Source organism: Pygocentrus nattereri, chromosome 13 (genome assembly GCF_015220715.1).
Source record: "Pygocentrus nattereri isolate fPygNat1 chromosome 13, fPygNat1.pri, whole genome shotgun sequence".
Taxonomy (NCBI): domain Eukaryota; kingdom Metazoa; phylum Chordata; class Actinopteri; order Characiformes; family Serrasalmidae; genus Pygocentrus; species Pygocentrus nattereri.
In genome coordinates this window covers 22,798,945-22,816,261 of record NC_051223.1, presented here as the reverse complement: position 1 = coordinate 22,816,261, position 17,317 = coordinate 22,798,945, and the positions used below count along the sequence as shown (strand labels likewise).

The 17,317-nt window shown below is 40.0% G+C and overlaps 2 protein-coding genes across 2 annotated transcripts; both read left to right on the top strand.

The window, feature by feature from the left end:
* Positions 1–516: 516 nt before the first annotated feature.
* On the top strand, positions 517–12,661 carry fscn2b (fascin actin-bundling protein 2b, retinal). The gene is made up of 5 exons (XM_017696092.2): positions 517–1,717; positions 10,164–10,320; positions 10,559–10,680; positions 10,765–10,932; positions 11,562–12,661. The coding sequence occupies exons 1-5, from the start codon at positions 898–900 to the stop codon at positions 11,765–11,767; spliced, it is 1,473 nt and encodes a 490-aa protein (XP_017551581.2). The 5' UTR covers positions 517–897; the 3' UTR covers positions 11,768–12,661.
* Positions 12,662–12,881: 220 nt separating this feature from the next.
* birc5a (baculoviral IAP repeat containing 5a) lies at positions 12,882–16,613 on the top strand. The gene is made up of 4 exons (XM_017696093.2): positions 12,882–13,473; positions 13,631–13,740; positions 14,187–14,304; positions 16,169–16,613. The coding sequence occupies exons 1-4, from the start codon at positions 13,366–13,368 to the stop codon at positions 16,259–16,261; spliced, it is 429 nt and encodes a 142-aa protein (XP_017551582.1). The 5' UTR covers positions 12,882–13,365; the 3' UTR covers positions 16,262–16,613.
* Positions 16,614–17,317: the final 704 nt, after the last annotated feature.

Below are 17,317 nucleotides of genomic sequence, written 5' to 3'. Positions count from 1 at the left end.
TGTGGTAACTGTGTTGGATAATATTTGTGTTAGTAATGGCCTAAATTGTCTGGTCATCCATGTGGGACCAAAAAATGTTGAAGTCTTGCTAAGGGTCTACGTGCCTGTTGAGATATTGGAGGGCACCTGTTTCCATCTGAAGATGTCTCTGTTTAAAGGACACGCCAACCAAACTGGAGACCAATCGGGTGGAAAACATAGATATGAATGAAGGAAAAGGACTGAGGAGAGGAAAAAGAAGAACACAAATTAATCAAACAGACAGGAAAGAAGAGACAAGAGTGGCAGCAAGAGAGGAGTCACGCTGTGCTGTTTGGCCTTGAACACCATCACTTTAGGAGATCGTTTTTTTGGTAATCCCACAGGTGGCCACTGGAAAGGCAGACAGAGACCTAGGATAAGGTTGGTGAGGTGAACTGAGAAATAGTAGGAGCTAGAGAGAGGAGGAGAGGGAGGAAGGGAGCAAGAAAGGCAGAGAGAAGAAGGAACCGGTGGGATCAAGGTGACGTCAGCAGCTCACTGGATTGAGGTGTTGAGTCCTGCTGATTTTAATCTGAGCTGATTAGGAAACAGAAGAAAAACCCAGAGCCTCAGCAAGCTCCCTGGGGAACAAGACAAGTGCGGTCCTTTTTTTTACTTGGAGGAGAGGCCAAGGACCTGGGGAAAACAACAAAAGAACACTAAAATAACCAAGGACCAAACTAAGGAGAGATATTCATCAGAAGGAAGATTGTTTAAAACAGACAACAGATAAATAAGGAGGCTTCAGTGGACATCCTTTGGGAGTCACCTTTTGTGGAGGCAAATTAAACAGTAAGGCTAGATAACAGTTCTGAGAGTCTTCTTCAGCTCTGCTCTTGCAGTCATCTTCTACATTCACCTGAGTGAAACACGACAATGCCCACAAATGGCAATAGAGCCCTGAAGCTCCAGTTTGGGCTGATTAACTATGAGAACCGCTACCTGACGGCAGAAGCATTTGGATTCAAAGTGAACGCTTCAGCTCCAAGTCTCAAGAAGAAGCAGATCTGGACACTTGAGCAAGATGAAAAAGATGGCCAGGTAGTGTACCTGCGCAGCCACCTGGGCCGCTACCTTGCCTCTGACAAAGATGGCAAGGTGAGCTGTGAGGCTGAGACACGAGAAAGCGACTGCAGGTTCTTAATTGTAGCTCAGTCAGATGGCCGCTGGGCCTTGCAGTCTGAGCCGCACCTGCGGTTCTTTGGAGGGTCAGAGGACTACCTGTCCTGCTTTGCTCAGACCATTGGTGAGGCAGAGCTATGGGCTGTGCACCTGGCCCTTCACCCACAAGCAAACTTGCTAAGCGTAGCCCGCAAGCGTTATGCCCACCTGTCTGCACTTGAGGGTGAAATAGCTGTGGACAGCAACATTCCATGGGGTGTTGACGCTCTTCTAACTCTGGTTTACGTGGATGGCAAATACTGCCTAAAGACCAGTGACAGCCGTTTCTTAAGCAATGATGGGAAACTGTCATTTGAAAATGGTCGTGGAACAGGATATACCCTGGAACTGAAATCTGGCAAATTAGCCTTCAAGGACTGTGAGGGGAAGTATTTGAGCCCCATGGGGCCAACAGGCACCCTACGTTCAGGACGGTGCTCCAAACCAGGCAAGGATGAGTTGTTTGATCTGGAGGAAAGCCATCCACAGGTGGTATTTCAGTCCGCCAATAACAGATTTGTCTCAATCCGACAAGGTAAGTAAAGTTGGCTGCTTCCTACTCTCCCCTACATAAATCTAAGATTAGAGACAGTCTAGAGGTAGTATGAGAGCAGGTGATTTGGCTCAAGTCAGTCATTTGTTTCCAGGGGTTTCAAGCAAGTTTTATGAAGACCAGATGAAGTGGTCAAACAGAATATCCTTGATTGCTCTGCAGGGCTGTCTGTGATTTTCTCAAATAGGCCTAGACCTACAAGACTTTGAAATATGTGATGTCATGACAAAGCTCTCCAGCTCTCTCCATATCCTTCACTCTCTTTGTCCTCTTATAGTAGAGTTGTGTAACAGACCTCATTACTGCTGCTTCTGTCACAATCAACTGATGCATATTGGGTAACCGAGACTAGAGAACTGCTGTGTGCTGCAAAGAAGGTTGCCGAACTATATGCTCTTTGTAACCCTGATATAATTTTGGTTCAGGGAGAGATCCCAGACAGGTTTTCACTTTCTCTGTCAAGTTTTGCAACTGCAGAAGTGTGAGAGTTTTTGTTTGTTTTGTAAATCTGACTTCTCAATTTCAAATCAAATTTATTTGTATAGTGCTTTTTACAATGGATGTTGTCACAAAGCAGCTTCACAGAATTCCAGAAAAGACATAGTTTTAACAAGAATGTAAAACAAAACCCCAGTGGGCAAGCCGAAAAACTCCCTCAGAACTGAGGAAGAAACCTTGGGAGGAACCAGGCTTTTGAAACCATTTTCAATCTTAACCTTCAGCAACTGTGAATGACCCAGATGCTAGTTCATTTCTGTCTCTAACACAAGTGTTTGTGTGTTATACTTTTCTTTTTTTTGCACCACAACAAACCTCTAGCTGTTTCTAATGTCTAGTATCAACAGATCTGTGAGGTATGAGGATCACTGGTCACTAAACCAAGAAAAATGTCAACAATTATGTTACATTTTGCTTACAATTAGTCCCAAAGAAATTCAGAGTTGGTCATTTTTATGATTGGTACTGATTTAGGTAAATAGATTTTGCTAACTGTCAGGGTCCATCATCCAGCTACCCCAGAGGTGAACAGTAATGCAGGTTCATCCCTCCAGAGAACACAATTCCACTGCTCCACAGCCCAATGCTGGGGGACTTTATACCCCTTTAGCTGATTGGCATTAGACATGGTGACTGTAAGTTTATCTGTAGCTGCTCCAGAGTGTGCCATTATCAGTGTTTTCTGTGCAGATAATGTATCCACTGCTGTCACAAGTGTTCATACAATTGAAAGTAGCTGATTAGAAGGGGTGTATGGATACATTTGGACATATTGTGTATATCTCAGGTGTGAACCCTTCACTGCATGTTACAAGGAGTAATATTTGAGCTATTTTGGGAACTGAAAATACTACAGTCACACGCAACTTCTTTGTCAACTGCATCTCTGCCTTTGTCAGGTTTTTGGACCGTCTATATGTCTTGAACACGTGGTGAAATGTATCGGTTATGGTTGAAGTTCTTTTGGTTTTATGTGTATAGTGGAAAGATGGAAAGAACTTTTTTTTTCTCTGAATAGTTTATTATTTGGAGCAAGATTATAAAACATTGCAGTCACTTTGATACAAAGTTACCATTGGCATACAGTCCTGGTATTGTCCCTAGAGAGCATTCTATCCAGAAAGAAAGTGGCAATCGTTTTTTGACCTTTAGAACTGAATAGACTCTATTTACAGTGTTCACTGAAATACCCAAAACATATAGTTGTTGTCACTTTGTCCCTATCATTTCTGCCTATCTAAGATTGTTCCTTTAATTTCCTGTTTAGAATGTTAATTGTTGGTGTTCTCTTGTAATATGCCTTGTGATTTGTGTTTAGTTCTGTCGTTTTTAGGAGAGATACCAGGCCTGTCAGAGTTATTACATAATGTGAATTAGGAACATCCTCATTGTTTGGCTGAAACAAATACCTGTAAGATGTGTAAGATAAAGCAGAAAACACTTGTATTTGAGGGGTCTTTGGAAAACAATGAATATCTTAACTTCTGGTGGGAGCTACTAAGTATCAACAGTTAGGAAGCAAGCCAGTCAACCTATTTTAAGCTTGTACTTTTAATAGTTGCATCAATTGAACAAAAAAGCCAAACTGTCAAAATTATTTACTAGCAGTTCATTGCCAGCTAAGACCTGAGGAATACATTGCCACAGTAATACACAGCAAATGTTGCAGTTTCATGTACTGTAATGATATTAGAAAGCTGGTGAACAAAAGGCTCTGCTCATGAACTTGACCTTAGCAATATAATATACTGCAACTGTCTCTTCAGCTGCGCAGTGCTTTATTATTTGGCCAGATGCTGCTGTTTTATATTCGCTGGCTAAGTAAACTGATATCAAACGTGCTGCGTTTTTTTTTTTTTTTTTTTCTTCCCCCCCATCTTGACCAGGCATCCAAGTTGAGTTGCTTGTTGCAGCGATAGTGTAATGTAAACCTTGCATGCTGCAATGGTTTCCACTGTCTCCAGCAGAGTCTTCCTTGTAAGCACTTTGAGCCACCTGCAGTAGATAAATTACTGGAGAAACTGATTGGCTTTGAATATGCACTGAAGAGAAGAGAAGCTGGGTCTGTAACGGATCCCATTCTCGCCAATCCACTTCGTGCACACACTTATACATTCTCACACAGCAATGTCCCCGCCTCCTTTTTAAGTCCTGAGATAAGAAGCAGGAAGAGGATGCTCATGGACACACACTGATACATGCAGAAGCATGCATGTGCACACACACGCTCACATACACAGATACAGACTTAGACACACACGAGTGGTAAGGTGCGATAAATAATTGAGTGGACAGGGTCATTTCAATGATGGTGGAGTCTGCTTTCAGAAACACAAGCCTTCCGCTGTTTTTCTTTATCTGGGGACCATGGAATGAGATGGGCCACAATAGGGACGCAAATCAGAGAATCCGCAGGGAGGGCTGGTCTTCTGGGCCAACATGCAAAGACCCAATAAGGGAAGAAAGACAATGGACAGTGTTAAAGTGTACCACATTAGATGGAGCAAGAGAAGCTTTGGAGAGAAGGATCAAGTGCTAATGCAGTGAGCAAAGACATAATACACTGATAGGATGGTAAAGCTGGATAGTGCGCCGGGTTTAATGCCTTCTTTGTATGATCATAAATCAAAAATGTTTACTCAGTCCCATAGACATGCCAGTGTTGTGTCTATAGTTTACCCCCGAGCTGTCCAAATTGCTGTTATAATAGTCAAATTACATATGTGCTCCCTGCCTTAAAACTCACCCAACCGAGCACAATACATTTGACCGCTTTGTTTTAAAAATGTTATGTGAGGATATGGGTCAGGGGCATAAGCCAGGAATCAATTGTGAGGGCTGAGAATAGGACTTATTGGTCACAGTGCTCTGCTTATAGGCCTGCGTAAGAGAATCCTTAACTAAGAGTAGTGTTATAATCCTTAATGTTTACAGAATTGGTTTATGATTAAAAAATATACATCTCAAAAATTAATGCATCAAAAATGCAGTGCCTACTTGATTAAAGGCAGTTAAATATTTTGCTCTTTTGCAATAATTCTGAGTAACAAGTTCCCAAAAATTTAATTGTGTATTTCTGTCCTTGAACTACTGACAATGAATTTGAATTCAGTCTCATGAAAAATGAGTCAGTGATCACCAAATTTAGATGTTTTGGTAGTGGGAGAGAAATAGAAGGAGAATGGTGCACAGCAGATGGAGTAGTTGTAGCTAATGAGAATGAAGCATCTCTCACCATCTACTGCATATTCATCCCATACAAAAAGCAATTAAGCTAAAGTAATTCTGCTAATGGATGCAGCAGTTCATTTCTCCTAGAGAGTAGCTGCATGATGAAGGGAGGCCAAGATGACTTCCGACAAGTCCTCCAATCAGCTCTGCAGGTCTGGGGTTCATTAAGCCCTGGGCGTCTCACTCCAGGATGCAACACAAGCTCAGATGATCTTGTAATCAATAATGAGAAGTGACATTGGATGGCAATTTTTCAAAACTATTTCTCTGATCATTCGGATGACTTTGCTCAGATTGGGGACTTGTTAATATGTATTGGATTGGCCGGGACAGGTTGGGAGTCAGGTTAGGCTGCAGAAGGTACAGAAGAAGTGGGGGTTGCAGTGGTTAAGGTGATGGGGAGCCAGTCCAAAATGAGAGCTTATCCTCTAAAGTAGGAAAGATGGCATGGGCTCTTGTAGGCAGATCTGTTACCACGTCCTTCAGCAACTTCCAGTGTTGCTGGGGCATGTTGATCTGCCTGGAAAGCGAAACAAAGAAGAGCCTGAACGATGAGACATGCAGTCTGTGTACACATGCGGTCTTTGCACTTCTGTTTTCTCCTTTTTAAAAAAAGCATGAGAAATACTGAGACAAATCTATTAAAAAGAAAGCTAGTTTGATAAATGATTGTTGGTTAATGACAGTTGGTAAACCACAAGGGACAGTAGCTTCTGGCATTACATTATAATTTATAATTAATCTCTGAGAAAATGTCTTGATAAGATGCTCTAGCAGTGGCCTGGGTGGTTGCAAGTGGATGAACATCAGGAACTCGATGTCTGTTATAGCTCTGCTCAGAATGTCTAAGTAAATAAAGTCCCATGAGTGTGGTCCCTATTTGCATTGCTTGGTTTAATGGTGTAGGTGTCTGACAAGGCCAACATACACTGATCTACTTGCCCCAGTTTGCAGAGGGCCTTCTTGCTTGTCTCTGTATCTCTGGGTACTGTTACATTCTCCAGAAATGGGTTAGTAAATTGAGAGGGAGTATTCTGTGATGGGCCTGAGGTCATGCTGAAGCGTGCAGGATTGAGCTCAGTGGTCATCACGTTGTGGAGGAGAACTGATCAAACGACTAGATAAGAGGAGAGTCCAGTCACAGCTGGGCTCTGTGTTTCTATCTGATGTGTAAAAGTAAAGCAGAATCAGACATGAAATTGGAAAATGAAGTGTAACGGGATACAGAGATGAAGGGTTGCAGTGAAATAATAGCTGATCAAAAAGTAAAAGAAAAAGCTTTTTATACTCTGATATAAACTTTTTATACTCTGGTATAATTGCTAACCTTTGTGTGTATGTACTTAAGTGGTAACTAAACAGTCCAGGTGCTTCTTGTGCTGTTAAAAAGGGCAAAATATATTGACGATAACATCCAGCAAGATATGCGAATAACTGATAAGATGTACTGCTAGATGACAAATGCACAGAAACCCATATGCATACATACATGAAGCACAAGCGTAAAATTGTGAATTGTGAAAACCATTAAATGGACGCTTGCAGGTTGTGCTGATAGTTCTGGTTTCTCTCTCAGCACGTCTCCAGCACCCTGCTGTGTCCCATCGAAAACACAGGCATCCCTTCAGCCTTTTCTTTTCTTCTCTGATCAGGGACTATGGTGGCAGAGCTGAAGGATTGTACATACGCCACTCAAAGCTGCTTATTGAGCCCCACAGTGCGGCTTTGCATTTCTCCACAGACAGAGCATTAGGAGTGCAAAGAGAGAGGAGGGGAGGGGCAGGAGAGGAGGAAGGATGAGTGAGTGGAGGAGGTAGGGGGTAAGGTTCAGGATCTGGGCTGTTAAAGGATTAAGAAAATAATCAAGGGATATTTCTGGATGCATCCACTTTAGGCCTGAGCAACTCCAATCTGTCTGGGGCATTTTGAATGATGCCATTTGTTTTACCACAGAATTAAAGGACAGAAGCATCATGGAAACAAGGCCTTGGGGTTTGTTTAGCTTTTAGGTCCATTTGAGAAGCTAAAGGTGTGTATTTAAATGTGATACACCGTTGGGGTAGACGATACAAATTCATCTATTTTCATGAGCTACCTGCTCAGATATGCAATATAACGTACAACATATACAACATACCCAGAGTATTATGCCACTACTACTGCTACTTAATAATAATAATAAGACCTTGTATGCCTTGTTAGTTCGTTTTCTTAGTCATATGTAATAGGAATTTCACTGATATTTCAGTTTTTTTATTCAGTTGTTAAGACATAAAAAAGTTATAAAGTGGTTTGTTGTCCATTCTAGAGAGATTTACTGAATCAGAATTGTTCACAGTGGTGATAGGAACAATACATGGGGCAGTCATGGGCTGGAGGTTAGGGAACCGGCCTTGTGACTGGAAGGTCGCTGGTTCGATCCCCAGAGCCGACAGCACATGACTGAGGTGTCCTTGAGCAAGATACCTAACCCCCAACTGCTCCCCAGGCGCTGCGGATTGGGCTGCCCACCACTCCGGGCAAGTGTGCTCACTGCCCACTAGTGTGTGTGTGCTCACTATAGTGTATGTGGTGTTTCACTTCATGGATGGGTTAAATGCTCCATGTTTCATGGAGGTGAAATTTCCCTGTAGTGGGACTAATAAGGGTCACTTAATAATAATAATAATAATAATAATAATAATAATAATAATAATAAAACATCTGAATAGTGTAATGTTTACCTTACACAAAGCTATTACATAAAATGGCTATGAGTATAACTGGTTAATACCCCAGACACTTTATAATTTTTTTTAATTTCTTAGTAATACAGCATTTTAGATCAAACCACTCTGAATGACTGACTTGAATAAATTTAGATTTTTTTGAGAGAAATCTAAAAAAAATATTGGAATAGCCTTAAAACATTCATCCTATTAGGTCATTAAAAGGGAACATTATTGCTGTCCTGCAATATTTAAGTGTAATGGCTTTTGTCTGTCTCTAAAGGATCTAAGTTTTGATTATATCACCGTGTACCAGTAGGCAGGGGAAATAATATTGTCATAATAATGTCATAGTTCACCTACCCTCCCACCATCCTCACCTATCAAGCAAAATGATCAGCGAGCTCAAAAACCCTCTATAATACTGTATTTCCACATTATGCTACCGTATAAAACAAAACTGCATTATGACTTCCACTTCAAAAAGATTCACGTTGTTTGAGCTATGGTGATGAGCTTGTTATTTTTACCTCCCACCGTTAGAACAAGGCACCTTAGAAGTCTTCTAAAATAGTTTTAAACAAAATGTTGTTTAACGGTAGTGGTTATGGCCTTCATACTCCTGCATAATGACACATGTTATAGATACATCACCTTCTTCACATTGAAGTTCAGTATGCTCCTTTCTTTTTCTTTCTATTTATGCACATATTCCCCATATGCCTAAACTATCCATCCATCCATCCATTTTCTAAGCTGCTTCTCCGTCAGGGGGGTGCTGGAGCCTATCCCAGCAGTCTTCGGGCGGAAGGCAGGATGCACCCTGGACAGGTCGCCAGTCCATCACAGGGCAGACAGACAGACACAGACAGTCACTCACACCTAGGGTTTGCACCTAGAACATGCAAACTCCACACAGAGAGGACCCTGGTCGCCCGACCGGGGAATCAAACCCAGACCCTCCTTGCTGTGAGGTGACAGCGCTAACCACCATGCCACCGTGCCGCCATGTCTAAACTAATGTGGACAAATTAAGTCCTAATATTTTTTGTTTTATTAACTGGTGTTAGCATAAAAAAATTCAGTTCCAACATAATACTATTAACATTCTATCGCTGTAAATGAGACTCTGAATGGGATAAACAGTGAGCTGTGTATATGAGCATATGTATTTTTACATGTTTTATGTTCCTGAGAATCATCCAAAGCTAGAAACAGCAGGATGCCACATCAACACAAATGCCATGTATGAAGGTTTCATCAGGGTGACACTGAAATATCTTGACTATCAACATCCAGTGACCATCCATTGAACAACAACCATCCATTATTTCTAAATGAGATGGGTGATTTTGAATAACTTTAAGCTTAAATAACCTAAACATAATGTAAAGGTTCCATATCAATTGGAGGCTTTTCCTAGAACTAGACATCCAAACTAAGAACCGCTTAGAGATTCAGTGATGTTTTTTTTTTTCTTCCAAATCACTATAGATCACAGATAATTAAATATGGTTGAGGTGATCTAGCAAACCTGTTTTGCTCTGATGATGTGGCATGTGGCTCTGTGTTGTGGGTTTTATGTAAACATCATTTTATTCATTTAGATTTCTGTTGCTATCAAAACTATTCTGTGTATTTTAATGTGTTTTTAGGAACTTGGATAATGATCATATTAATAATGCAGTTCAGAAGATACTGATTCGGTTTAATGCTGAAGCTCATTTACAGCTGGTTAATAAGATCAACTTCTTTAGAATTAAAGACTGCAGAATAGGTCGAGAGGGATGAAAAAAATTAAATTAGGTTTGTATTTAAAAATCATTCATATGTCGATGTTATTGTATTTAAAATTCTATTTACATGTCACAGGTAGGACCATTTTTCAAAGCTACATTTGCTTAAGCTGCTGTGTGAGAATTTGTCTGTGTAAAAGAAAGACAACCTATATGTAAAGTGTTTCTACGTGTTTTCTATTTGTCTCCCCACAGGAGTGAGCATCTCTGCGAATCAGGATGATGAAACAGACATGGAGACATTTCAAATGGAGATTGACAAAGACAGCAAAAAGTGTAAGTTCAGGACAAATGAAGGTAACTACTGGACGCTTGTAGCTCATGGAGGCATCCAGTCTACAGCCACAGAAGTGTAAGTATGATGCAACTTTTAAAGACTCTTGTTGTTACTATGAGTGCCTGTAACTCCTGTTTCACAATAAATACTATTCATGTCATACTACTGGAGGATAGTTGTGAGGGCCAGTTGGAGCATATAGTTGTCCTATTATTATGTTTTCCACTTAAACACCCTGATGTTTTAATACATTATTGATCGTCTCATAAGTGTCATAAGATAAAGAGTGCATCTGTCTCCTCTTTGCGTGCAGAGGTGCCAACACCATGTTTGACATTGTGTGGCTTGGACGAAGGGTGGCGCTACGAGCCAGCAATGGAAAATATGTTTGCACCAAGAAGAATGGACAGCTGGCTGCAGTCAGCGACTCAATAGGTGAGTGCTGGGGTTTTCAGGAATGAACATGTAGAAGATCTGTTTGCTCTGTTAGTCTGATGAATATAACTTTGAATTTTACAGGGGAGGATGAGCAACTGATTCTGAAGTTAATCAACAGGCCTATCCTAATCTTACGAGGGGAGAATGGCTATGTGTGCCATCACAAGAACTCCAACACACTGGACGCCAACCGCTCAGTTTATGACATCTTTACGTTACAGTTCAGTGATGGGGCATATCATATTAAAGGTGAATTTTGAAAGTTTATTTATGGCAATAGTATTGTCTGTTTTCCCTGTTTTGTGGTACCAATGGTGGTTCGTGGTTAAATGTATATCTTTGTGTAGTTTACTAAATTAGCACTAACAGTGTGAAATCTTTATCTCAAGGTAATTGCCTCTGTTTGCCAATTTTGCTAGTCAGTAAAGTTATAAGAGAGCATTTATTTTGGATAACATTTAAGGGCAATTCTTCTTGTTTTTCAAAATATTTGCGGAATTAAACAATTAAGAAACAAAGTCAGTCGGAGTGGTTTGATGTAAAAAGTGCCATTCCAGATAACATTTTAGCCTAAAGTGTAATTTTCAAAGTCAATTCATGACACAGAGGTACATGCAGAATACTTTGAAGGTATGTATAGGTTCACATGCCATCTTGAATAGTAAATGAAGTGACTATGTTTGTGTCATATGGACATGACATGGAGACCTTATCACCGCCATTGTAAAGAAATCTGACTCATAACGTTTTCTACAATTCCCCATTTCACATCAGTCAGTGACTTTGTTTATATGTAAATGACTGGATTATGCAAAAATTTAGAAAACTTGCAAATGAATGCCAAATGTCCAGGTTTGAAAGATATGCTTGTCCTGCAGGTGCAGGAGGAAAATCCTGGTATGTGTCCAGCAATGGCATGGTGTGCTCAGATGGAGACACACCTGAAGACTTCTGCTTTGAGTTCTTAGAACACGGCCGAATTGGAATAAGGGGCAAGAATGGCAAGTATCTGCGTGGAGACCAAGGGGGCACACTGAAATGCGATGGAGCGAATGCAGATAGCACATCTCTCTGGGAATATTGACACCTAGTGGTCATTTTGGAACCTTTCATTCTCCTGCCACCTGAAACTTTTGGACTTACTGTGGGAGAAGAAGGGGATGCGGTATGTTTGAAGATGGATGTTGGGAAATCAAGCACAAAATATGTGGATAAAATATAGATGTTTCCCTTCTCAGTCAACATAATGTTTTTGTATTGATATTCTGAGTTACCATAGGCTAAGGGTCACAAATTTTGGACTTTATGCCTATTTCAATAGTAAACTTAGAGCAAAGCTGCATACACTTGCATACACACATCTCTCCTTTCATAATAAGTCTTAAATGTAAAATGTATCAAGTTCATCAGGGTAGGTTTCGCAATACACTAACACATTCATTTTACATTCATTTATGTACAGTTTACCCTTTTGTGTTGTTAATGTTTAGCACTACCTAACAGCCACTGCTCAAAAGTGTTAGTCTTTTACATGACACAACCTTACAAAATCCAGAGCCACTACAGTATTCTGTCAGTGGGCCTTAACCAACACTTTAAACAAAGTTACGTCTGTTTTCCCTATATTGCTTCTTTTGCCTTTTCCCTTTTGACTCTTTCTAATACTAATGTGCACAAAAGACAAGTGTTATTTCATGTGCTGAAGTTACACAGTGCTGCATGTGTAATATCTTGAGTAGAAGAAATGATGATGTGTGGGACTTGGAGAAAGAACGTTTTCATTAGGGGTTGTCATTATTTCTCCACAAAATGAAGCCTCATCATACACATATAGCTACTGAAGAAACTACCATAGAAACCATTTTCGCTCCTATCATTCAGCAACAAACTGTTTCTCTTTTTTTTTCCAGATTTATGCAATTTGTCTTTGTTTTCCTTCTAAATAGGTTTTGAAAGCAATAAAAAATCATCTGTCTGAGATATTAGAGTGACTTTCACTAGTGTTCAAGACAACAAGGCAAGCAGGCAGCATAATGTAGCTTGAAAATTGATTTCTACAAGTGTAATTTTGTAAGACCTGTTGTCATTAAGATGTGAACTTCAGATTGGCTTTTCCATTAAAATATTCTCAGCCATATATTATTTAACTACTTCTTGGTTTGTTAGGAGAGTTTGACAACAAATTGTTCTTGCATCTCCATATTGTGGACAATCAAAGACTACAGCTATCAGGAACAGTATGAATTTGTACAGCATTTAAAGAGTTGTTTGCAAGAATATTGTTGTGGCTGAGCCCATTAGGTCCGTAATCAGTTGTCTTTCTCTTTTGTGAACTTTTTCATTTATTTTTATTTGCTGTCATTTGAGTCCTTTCACAGTGTAGGCCTCTAATAGACTGTCTTGTCAGTTTGATAACTTAGTGAGACATAAATGGTGTCATTTCAGATTTTTCTCTGCCAAAAATATCATAAATAGTAAAGAAATGTCATTACATGCATCATTTGATGAATCAACCTGCAGCCGCTCCACAAGATGGCGCTCTTTCTCCGGAATGAGCGCATGCGTGTTAAATCTCTTAACCAATCAGATGGCCGCTGGGAAATTTAAACTTCAACAGGCGGTAGTGTGACTTGCTCAGTAAAACAACAAAACACCAAACCAAGCCCCAAAGACTTCATCAACATGGATCTAGCTAATGACGGCTATACAAAGATGTATTTCTATGAAAACAGGCTGTTAACTTTCGTTGGCTGGCCGTTTGAGGAGGGCTGCGGTTGTACCCCTGAGAACGTAAGTAATACGACCAAAACAACTAGCTTTAACGCTAGCTGACTAGCTAGGACTGTAAGCCTTATAGTTACATGGAGCTTAGAAACGGGATTTTGTTGTCGGTGTCTCTGTTCATGGTGAGTGTTTTGCTAATGGTTAACTAAAATGCTTGTTGTAGATGGCTAAAGCTGGATTCATTCACACACCGTCTGGAAACAGCCCCGACGTAGCGCAGTGCTTCTTTTGTCTGAAAGAGCTGGAGGGCTGGGAGCCTGAAGACGACCCCAAGTGAGTCTTTGTACGAGAGCTGCGGCCTATTAGAGCTGGTCAATATAACAGGAACGTTATCGAGAAAACTTTCACAATACGCTTGTCTGAGTTTGGCCCCTTTTCTGAGTATCAGTGCGTCCTATCGAATGTTTGATTAAATTTGAATTAGTGTAGTGCAGTGTGAAATATTCGAATCAAATGATTGTATGGCAGTTGTTTTTCAAATGTGGCTCTACTTTGACGGCTCCGGTTTACCAGATGTCAGAAAAATGGAAATATTAAGGTGCATGGAGTTTAAGGTGCATCATGAAACGTTGTTAGTGTTTTAATGCTGTTGTGAAGCTATCCAGTAGTCACCTTGAGGATCAGCCCATAAGATTTACACTAGCTATTAAAGTTCATATTTAACATGTAAACACAATTCTACATTTAAATCATGTTTGACACGCTTTCCTTCAATATAGAAAGGAGCACAAAGCGCATTCGCCCACCTGCAACTTCATCACAATGAAGAAGTCGGTGGAAGATCTGACTGTGGAGGAATTTCTCAGACTTGAGAAAGAGAGACAGAAATTTGGGATTGTAAGTATGAGCCAAACAAGCCCCCGATCCACCACCCCACCCCACCCCACCCCTGCTCCATCTACAAAGGGTGTGAGTCAAGTTCTTCACATTTCTTTAGATTTAACTGGGAAGGTACTTTCACCAGACTTACTGTCTACACTAGCTGGGCATGAGCAGGTCCTAACATGTCCTGAGGCAAGGTTTCACTTTTGTGTCTTTCAAGGATGCTGTATAGAACCATATATATCAAGGCATGTATGTATGTGTGTATATGAGAGAGAAATAGATATATAGAGAGAGCTTTTTACAACAGGCATTGTCACAAAGCAAAATTCGGGTCCAAGCCTTCATGAGCAAGCCAATAGTGACGGTGCCAAGGAACAGCTCCCAACAGGAGAAGCAATGGCTATGATTAAGTAGTTAGAGTCTGTGCAACAGCAGTATCATCAGAAGGGTCAGTGCAGGTGAAGTGTGCACAATGTTGTACCGCCAGAAGCTCCAATGTGGTCAAACTGGCCCAGAAGGCTGGTGAGCAGTGGGCAACCAATCAAGGCAGATGAAGCAACAGCATCAGACCACATAGGATAGGTAGTTATTCAGCTCGACAGAGAAAGACAACAGGCAGTTCATTCTAGTAAGAGAGACTGATTACAGTGCAATATTGCGAGTGATGCAGACTCTGGCAGGTCTGTCTATTACAGCCTAACTAAAAGGAAGAGCCAGAAGTTAAGAGACATGAGGGCTTCGTGAGGTCTCTGCTCTGCTCTGCTCCAATATCAGCACACTTGAGTGAAAGCATGAGAGCAACAGGACGACAGCACCAACGCTCCCAGTTTACCATAGTACTCTGTCTATGAACCCCCGGATCTGCTCTTTTTATCTAACAGGAAAAACTGATTACCAGAGGCTTGACTAGGCTAAAAACCTACTTGTTAAGACTTAAAGACTGAGGTCCTAAACATATTCATCAATCATCAACCTGATAAACCATTTTGCCATGAAAAGAACCATTTAAGCATTAAATGGAGGTATTGCCTTTACTAAAGAACCATTGTAGAACCTTTTTTTCCCTTTGGCTGTGATATGAGGTGATTTTAATGGAGTGGATAATGGGGACATTATGCTTGAAATATATTGAGTTTATATGGAACAATGTTTACATTTTAATAAAACACAAAGATTCTACAATTCATGAATCATGTACAAGAACTCCAAAGTGTAGCTTATGCTGTGCACCTTAAATCTTACTTCTTTTCAAAGGAAAAAAAAACAAAACAAAATGAAGCAGCACAAATGCCACAGCCAAAACTGTTTTTCACTAAGAACATTTATCCTTTGGTTCACCTTTAGTAAACATTTTTAACTTATTCAAATGACAGCACAGTTCAAGCTTATTATTTGCATACATTTTAAAGCTGTGATTTAAGTTCTATAACAAATGTGAAATGACCATTTATGTTAACTAGCAAGTCATTTTGATTATGTAGTATAACTGTGTTTATCTATACTGCTGCCTTATTTCTGTCAAGTAGTACAGAATCATCTGCATACTGGAAAGCTTCACGTAAGCATCCTGATCTTATATCAAGAAGGATCAAACTGACCCAAAGTACCTCACTGAGAAAACTTCTGTTACCTTATCTAGCTAACTTTCATGGCCCCCTTAAATCAAAGGAAAAGGGAAAATGACACATTTGCCAAAAAATAAAAGTACTTTCAAATTTGTTAGTCAGCATAAAAAAAATAAACTGGCAAGTAATTGTTGGGTATGCTTATTTCCTTTGTTTTGTTGGAGTTTTGGCAGCATTACATGTAATATTATCTATGAATTAGGAGCAAGTTGTGAAATGAAATTAAGTAACATTTTTTTGTGTGTTTTTAGAAAAAGACATGCCAACAAGCCATTGTTAAGTTTGAAGAGGCTGTGAAGTTGAAAAGAGGCAAGATCATTCAGACAGCAATGGGTGAAGAATGAAGATGGACACCGAGACTACCTCATGACCTCTTTGTGTTTCTGTTTCCCTTGCTGCTTTAGACATGTATATACTTGGAGTGGATTTTGTGTGTGTGTGTGTGTGTGTGTGTGTGTGTGTGTGTGTGTGTGTGTGTGTGTGTGTGTGTATTAATGTGTCAGCTGCAGCCTGTGTGGCAACCTTGAGAAAATTATGTTTAGCTGAACTATGTACAGACTTCTCTTTGAGGAAGCCTAATGCTATGCAGAACCTGGTTAGGCTAAGCAATACCTTATTAAATCAAATCAGGGTTGCTGAGGGTGGGGACTAAACACATGCAATGGCTGGAGCACATATAGGGGAGGTGGAACCAAACATGTTTTTTTTTTTTTTTGTTTTGTTTTTTTTTTTTTTTTGACTTCACAAAAAGTCAAATTTTAACAACATTTATTTTGTATAGATGTTTCATGATGATGTATTATTTGTGTTTATTCCAGTGTTAGTGTTTTTACAAGCAAAAACACTATTGTTGCCCAGGTCGGAATCTATAAGCAGCTTCCTTAGATGGACAACAACTCCTGCTTGTGCTGTATGTTCAACAGTACCACTAAATGAGCTGGACCCTGGGCTGTTGTGTTCGATTAAGATTTTTGTTCCTGGTCTTCAATTGTTGGTACTAGGCTGCTGTTTGTTTTTTCTCTTTGGGCATTTTTGAGGAATATACTGAAATAAACTAAGTGCAAATGATTGTAATCCTGTGATACAATGTGGTGGTATTAGTGGGGTGGATAGTGGGGACATTATTTCTGAAATATATGGATGATCTCTATGTAATGTTAATGGTCAGACAAAGACTTCTGCATATCCAACAGCACCAGTAAATGAGCTGACATGTTCAGTGGGGATATTAGTTTTCTTACTAGTATTAAGACCTTTTTATTCCTAGAACTTAAGACTACCTGTGAAAATACTTTTGTCTGTGACTTTTGCAAAAGCTGCATATATTGTATTGTGGTGTAACTGTTGTAGAGAAGACTTAGATTTGGGCTGGTCTTTTACCAAATCTCTTGACATAAATA

Coding starts and splice junctions, on each gene's coding strand:
- birc5a (XM_017696093.2), top strand. CDS start 13,366: ATGGATCTAGCTAATGACGGCTATACAAAGATGTATTTCTATGAAAAC. Junction 13,741..14,186: donor GAGCCTGAAGACGACCCCAA/GTGAGTCTTTGT, acceptor CCTTCAATATAG/AAAGGAGCACAAAGCGCATT. Junction 14,305..16,168: donor AGAGACAGAAATTTGGGATT/GTAAGTATGAGC, acceptor GTGTGTTTTTAG/AAAAAGACATGCCAACAAGC.
- fscn2b (XM_017696092.2), top strand. CDS start 898: ATGCCCACAAATGGCAATAGAGCCCTGAAGCTCCAGTTTGGGCTGATT. Junction 10,321..10,558: donor CAGTCTACAGCCACAGAAGT/GTAAGTATGATG, acceptor CTTTGCGTGCAG/AGGTGCCAACACCATGTTTG. Junction 10,933..11,561: donor TGGGGCATATCATATTAAAG/GTGAATTTTGAA, acceptor CTTGTCCTGCAG/GTGCAGGAGGAAAATCCTGG.